This window comes from Melanerpes formicivorus, unplaced genomic scaffold (assembly GCF_026170545.1).
Source record: "Melanerpes formicivorus ecotype bairdi unplaced genomic scaffold, bMelFor1.0.p_v2 SCAF_73, whole genome shotgun sequence".
Classification (NCBI taxonomy): Eukaryota; Metazoa; Chordata; class Aves; order Piciformes; family Picidae; genus Melanerpes; species Melanerpes formicivorus.
The window spans coordinates 1,758,936-1,765,056 of record NW_027142425.1 but is presented as its reverse complement, the minus strand read 5'-3'; the positions used below and the strand labels follow the sequence as shown (position 1 = coordinate 1,765,056).

The 6,121-nt window shown below is 58.5% G+C and overlaps 1 protein-coding gene across 1 annotated transcript; it reads left to right on the top strand.

Annotated features, from left to right (window-relative positions):
• The first annotated feature begins 595 nt into the window (after window positions 1-595).
• Window positions 596-5,511, top strand: SNX12 (sorting nexin 12). The gene is made up of 4 exons (XM_068163598.1): window positions 596-817; window positions 2,841-2,936; window positions 3,151-3,275; window positions 3,716-5,511. The coding sequence occupies exons 1-4, from the start codon at window positions 653-655 to the stop codon at window positions 3,816-3,818; spliced, it is 489 nt and encodes a 162-aa protein (XP_068019699.1). The 5' UTR covers window positions 596-652; the 3' UTR covers window positions 3,819-5,511.
• Window positions 5,512-6,121: the final 610 nt, after the last annotated feature.

The following is a 6,121-nucleotide window of genomic DNA, read 5'->3' as shown; positions in this document are numbered from 1 at the left end:
GCAGGGCCTCGCCGGGAGCCCCCCAGAGGGAATGTAGCTTCCACTGTCAGAAGAGCCCGCTGCGGCACGCAGGGGTCTGCAGGCACAGCACCGCTGCTGCCCCGCGCCGTCCTGTCACGGGCGGCACTTCATTTCCGGGACACGCCCCAGCGCAAGGCGTGACGGGCCCGAGCTGTTCGTCAGTACTACAGCAACCGGGCCGCGGGCCCCCTTGCGCTGTGCAGCGCCCGTGGCCAATCTCGCTCAGGATGCTGTATGGTGCAGTCGTAATGTACGGCTTTTTTGGCCCGCACCCAGTTCCTAGCCCCGGGCACATGGCGCAACTGACTCGGCCTCAGGCCCTGCACCGCCTCGGGAGCGAGTGGCTGGAGCGGCCCAGGCGGCGCGGAGCAGCGTCGCGAGCGCGCCCAGTCGGCAGGTTCCTGGGCCGAGCCCTGCCGGCCCCGCGCCCTGAATACACTCTCCGCTTATTCAGACGGCCTCCGGGCGGCCGTGGTGGCATGCGCGAGCGGGGCGGCGGCTGCGGGGCCCCAAACCCTGGATCCCGTCCGCGTTATGCAGGCGGCGAGCGGGCGGACGTCACGGCGTGCCCGGGCGGAGCGCGCTGCGGCAGTTGGCGGGCCGGGCCGGGCGGGGCTGTGGCGGCACCACCATGTCGGAGGCGGCGGTGGCGGATACCCGGCGCTTGAACGCCAAGCCGCAGGACCTGACGGACGCGTATGGGCCACCCAGCAACTTCCTTGAGATCGACATCTTCAACCCACAGACTGTGGGCATGGGTCGTGCTAGATACACCAGCTACGAGCTCCGGATGCGGGTGCGGCCCCCGCGGGGCCTGCGGGCCCGGGGCGGGCAGGCGGGCCTTGGAGCCCGCCGTGGAGCCCCGTGTGGGCCCTGGCGGGGCTGAGGGGGCCGGGTGTACGACCTGGGGAGGGGCGGCAGTGCTCGGTGCGCGATGCCGAGCTGGCCAGGGAAGGGTGGGCGGGGCGGGGGTGGGCTCGGCGCTCTGGCCAGCGCGGCCTGTGCGGGCAAGGCGTGCGTGGGGAGCCCGAGCAAGGAGGCCTGGGCGCATCGCTCGTCACTCGGGGTAGCCAGGTAGGCCTGGTGCTTATCCGCAGCGGTGGGGGACTGAAGAGGTGAGCCCCGGCCCTGCAAGCCGGGTAGTGCCGGGCTGAGGCTGGTCGCTTGCCTGCGGCTCTCCCGTGGAATAGGGCTCAAGGTCGGAGCAGTCGCAGCTGGTGGGTTTGCCCGAGCCCTTCGGCATCCAGCGAGGGTTGGTATGAGCAAGGACTAGGAGGGTGCTGCCTCAGCAGCCTTCTGTATCTTTGCTCTGGAGCCCCTTCGGCACCAGTGGGCCATTGCTGAGCAAGCCGTGACTGCATTCAGCTGGTTATGTCAAGCAGAGGAGGAAAGCTAGCTAGCAGTATCTTTGCACCTGACCACAGTGCAGTCTAGTTGCCCTTTGTGAGACTGCTTGATCATTTTACAAAGTTCATGATCCAGACTGAGCAATTCTTTCACTGTGCCTTAAACTGAGCCGAGGACCTCTTCACAGCTCTGCATCTTAGAGCAGAAGGGAGTCAAATTTTGCATCACATCAAGCAATCTACCTTCAGCATGTGTTACGATGCTGATGTTGCTTTCGGTTTGCAGTGGGATTTAACTGCTAAGTCTCCACCAACTTACAGCAGAATTGGGTGTTTGTGTTTCTTCTGATGCTTGATTTACATCAGCCTGCCAAAGGGTGCCTGCCAGGTGGCAGTGAGCACCTCTTAGGCCCACTGAAAGTAGCTTTTGTGTAGATGCTTTGAATCCAGCTGGTTTTATTTCATAGCCATCAGAATACAGGTAAACACCTTGCAGCAGTACCTGTGTTCATTTGAGTGCTGCTTGCTAGAAAGTTTTGTTACCTCAGTTTCTTAAATGTTTCAGGCTGTGCTGGTGGGGTAGAGGTGAAGTTACTGTAGCTGTAGTCTTTAGACTCTAGCAGCAGGAGGGGAATTGCTGCACAGTTCCTCCAGTGACACAAGCCAGTAGTAAGAAAGCTGCTCATGTCTTAGGGTGATCCCTTCTGAGAGAAGACTGAAGCATGAGATCTAGCCTTGAACAGCTGCTGGGAACAGACTTCTTTCCTTAGTTCTTCCAGGGAAATGCCAGTGCTGGGTTGGAAGTTTTTTTTGCCCTGCAGGCTTCTGTGAAGCTCTCTTGTAGATCACTTCAAAATGGAGCGAGCTCAGGGTTAAAAAAGAAAATAATAAACTCAGCCTTCTCTGTATTAGAGCCTTGGTTGCAGTGTGTGTCTCTGGGGAGGGGGTGTGTTCCTGACATAGTCACTTGAAGAGGTGGGAATGGTTGGCTCGGAGTGGCCTGCAAGTGCTTGCTTGATTCTGAAGGGCTTCAGAGCTTGTGTTCTGTCCTGGATAAAGAAGCTGAGTGTTGTCATAATGCCTCCTTCTCAGAGAACTTGGTTTTCTATACACAGCTTCAGGTTTCAGCTACATGTTGGAATACTATCTGGCACCAGGGAAGGCTTAGGCTGGATGTTAGGAAGAAATTCTTCACAGAAGGAGTGATTTGCCATTGGGATGTGCTGCTCAGGGAGGTGGTGGAGTCACCATCACTGGAGGTGTTCAAGAGGGGATTGGATGTGGCACTTGGTGCCATGGTTTAGTTGATCAGATGGTGTTGGGTGATTGGTTGGACTTGATGATCTCTCAGGTCTTTTCCAACCTGGTCTATTCTATTCTGGTCTATTCTATTCTATTCTATTCTATTCTATTCTATTCTATTCTATTCTATTCAGAAGTAACCTGCAGGTTAAGTGCTTCTTTTTGTTACAGACAAACCTTCCAATCTTCAAACTGAAGGAGTCGTGTGTGAGGAGGCGATACAGCGACTTTGAATGGCTGAAGAATGAGCTGGAACGAGACAGTAAGGTGAGGCCTGGCTCAGACCTGCCTATTCCTGCATCCAGGAGGTGTGGGAACAGTTGTAGTGTAGTGATAACTGACCAGAAGAGACACTGTGCTGGTGGGCATCTGCTGGGCTTGATCTCTGTGCACATAATGGAGCTGGAAGGAAGTGTTAAATTGCAAAGGACATGCTCTTGCAGGTGGCCCTTGTGCTGAGAGTGGCGTTCTGTGCTTTCAGATTGTAGTGCCACCGCTGCCTGGAAAAGCTTTGAAACGACAGCTGCCCTTCCGAGGAGATGAAGGCATCTTTGAGGAGTCCTTCATTGAGGAGCGGAGACAGGGACTAGAACAGTTTATAAACAAGTAAGCTTCATGTCCAGGGCTTGCTGTGTGCTGCCTTTCTGGTTGCTGCTGCTGGAAGAGGGCTGTGGGCTGAGTGGGGAGGAGTCTTGATGTGCTGCATGCAGGTGCCATGCTCAGGGGTGGTCCCTCTGGCTGGGTGATTAAACCATGGTCCTGAAGCAAGTCCTGCTTGGAGCGTGGGCTGTGTTTAGTGCTCAGTTCTGAGAGTGAAGCAAACAGCAGCAGCAGCACAGCTGCATTGCAGGCCCACCAGCAGGGTGGCACTGGTTCAGGATGCTGATGCCCTCCTGCAGGGTATGGTGCGAGGCGCAGCACTCTGTGCTCAGGCATCGGTCGCACAGCTGAGCCTAGCGCGTGCGTGCAGCTCTGCCTCGCTCCCTCCAGAGGGGTGGGCACCTCGGGGGCAGCTGTGCTAACTTCCACACCTGATTTTCTTCCAGGATTGCTGGACACCCCCTGGCACAGAACGAGCGCTGCTTACACATGTTCCTGCAGGAGGAGACTATCGATAGGAACTACGTCCCCGGGAAAGTGCGCCAGTAGGAGCACCTGGCACTGTCTTCCTCCATTCCACCCTCCCTCCTGCAAAAATGACATTTATTTTTACACTAAATCTGTCTTCTCTGAACCAGCTTTTCCTCTCTTGAACCTCCCAGTTTGTTGAGCATTTTCCTCTTCTGTACCTGGCAGCAGCTTGTTCTGCTGGGCTGTGGTCTTGGCCTAAAGGTATGAAAATGTAGGCGAGTGAGCGCGTTGTCCCGCACCCGGAGGAAGATGTGAGTAGGTGTGGAGCAGGAACTTGCTTATGGCGTTACGGTGTAGAAGCTGCCTCTCTCCCTGTACAGGAAGGTATGAGATGACCTTCACTCCCCTGTCTGTGCAGCCCCAAGCGTCTCTGCAGGAGACTTGGAAGAATAGCAGTTGTCATGTTGGTCAGTGATCGCATCAGGTATTAGAGTTTAGTAAGGCTTATCCAAAACAGTGAGTAGGTGCCTGGGTGTGTTGGTCTCTCGTCCACCCCATTCACCCTGCATGAAACTCCCATTCTTCATTGTCTGGAAGTGCTGAAACCCAAGACCTACTCTAACCTTGCTCTCGGCCTCCTGCATTACAGACCCATTTGGTGTATTTGTGTTAATCCCCCTCCTTTCTGATGTGCTGCTGGCAGCTCGAGGGGTTCCCACAATGTGTGCACTCATGATGCTCTGAAGGGGCAGTTTGGCAAGCGGGGTCTTGGGCAGGCTGGGCTGCAGCAGTGTGTGCTGTCATGCCTCTGTCCAAGACTTGAATCCTGCCACAGCCTGCTTTGCTCTGGAGCAGCGTGGTAGTGTCTCCAGCAGCTCCCTGCTCAGCTGAGCTGTGGTGACCTATTCCTGCATCCCAGCTGCAGAGGGGAGGAGACAGGTCTGTCTGAGGAGCAGGAGAGGACTGGTGGGGGCTATTGCAGTGTGTGGCTGTGATGGCTGTTACCAGAGGAACCCAGCAGTGGGGCCTGGGATGAGGCCACCTCTCCAGAAAGGGACAGCAGAAAATGGTCAGTCAGCCCTGCCTTAGACATTTGTTTACAAAGCAGAAGTAGCAGCAGCTCTTTGTGTGCTCTCCCCTGTTCTGCAGTGAGCCAGGCAGTTACTCGCGTGGAAGTGAGTGCCCAAGGCTGGTCAGGGAGGTGCTCAGACCTTGAGGAGGACCACGAGGCTGTGACTTGCTGCAGCAGAACTATCCTTTGGAGGCTCCTTCAGCTGCCACAGCTGCAATGAGTGAAGTGGGGCCTCGGCTGGGGAGCTTCTCAGGTCAAGGCTGGCTAGTTTATAAGCACTTGATCACTTTACAGTGGCACAGCTGAGCCTTTTTTTGGAGATAGACCTGCAGTGACTGCCCTCCTGTTCCCACCAAGTGCAACCCCTAAGGTCTCCCGACTTTGCTGGTGAGGAACTCGTGCTCCTGGGCTAGAGGCGGCTCTCAGGGAGGGGGACTAGTCGCTGAGACCGGGAGGGAACTGCTCTGGGGGCTGGCTCGGCCCAGGAAGGGCTGGGTGGCAGCGCAGAAGCAAATGCCGATGGAAGCGGCCGTGCCTGCCGCTGGGGCTGCCCTCGTTCCCGTCGTGCTGCTGCCGGCCCACGCTTGGGGCGGCCCTTTCCTCCTGCCTGTCCTGCCGCGCGGCTGCCACCCACCCAGCTGTCTGCACCTCGTCAGTGTAACGTCCGCGTCCGTTCGCATTAAACCACTGTGAAGCCAAGTCTCTGCCTGGTCCTGCGCGGTGCCGGGGCGGCGGGACGGGACGGGACCGGGCGGGGCGCGCGTAGACTCCCGAGGCGGCAGGGGATGGGTGCAGGGGTGTGGGATATGCGGTGGCAGGAGGGCGCTGTGGGGAGCTCCGGCTCCCTCTTCCCCCAGGGGAAGCCGCGACCGGCACGCCGGCCGCCCCTCCGCGTTGCACCGCAGCTCTGGAGCACGACTGCTGCGCCCCCGCGGCCCGGCTGCGCTCCTTCGCCGCCGCTCCGGCCCAGCGCACGGACACGAGCAGCCCCCTGTGGCCTGACGGTTTAATGGCTGTGCTGCTGTGCTCGTCGTCACCCCTCGACGGTCCCAGCACGGGTGGCTGCGAGGTCCCGTTCACGTCCCGCCGTGGCCCCGGCGCAGCGCGGCTCCGGTCCCCGCCGCCTGCAGAGCGATGCCGGGCGGCAGGCCCAAGGCTGGCCAGGAGCCCACTGCCGCAGGCCCGAGGTGAGCCGGGATGGTTGGAGAAAATGAGTCCACCACGGTGAGGAGAGAGTCTGCGCGGGGCTCTTGCCTTGTGTCAGGCTGAGCATGGGGAAACGTGGGCAGTGCTGCTTCTCGCGGGGTCC

Bases quoted from the DNA above. Each gene is read 5' to 3' on its own strand.
- SNX12 (XM_068163598.1), top strand. From the start codon at position 653: ATGTCGGAGGCGGCGGTGGCGGATACCCGGCGCTTGAACGCCAAGCCG. The intron at 2,937-3,150 runs GTGAGGCCTGGC...CTGTGCTTTCAG, and splicing joins AGCTGGAACGAGACAGTAAG to ATTGTAGTGCCACCGCTGCC. The intron at 3,276-3,715 runs GTAAGCTTCATG...ATTTTCTTCCAG, and splicing joins CTAGAACAGTTTATAAACAA to GATTGCTGGACACCCCCTGG.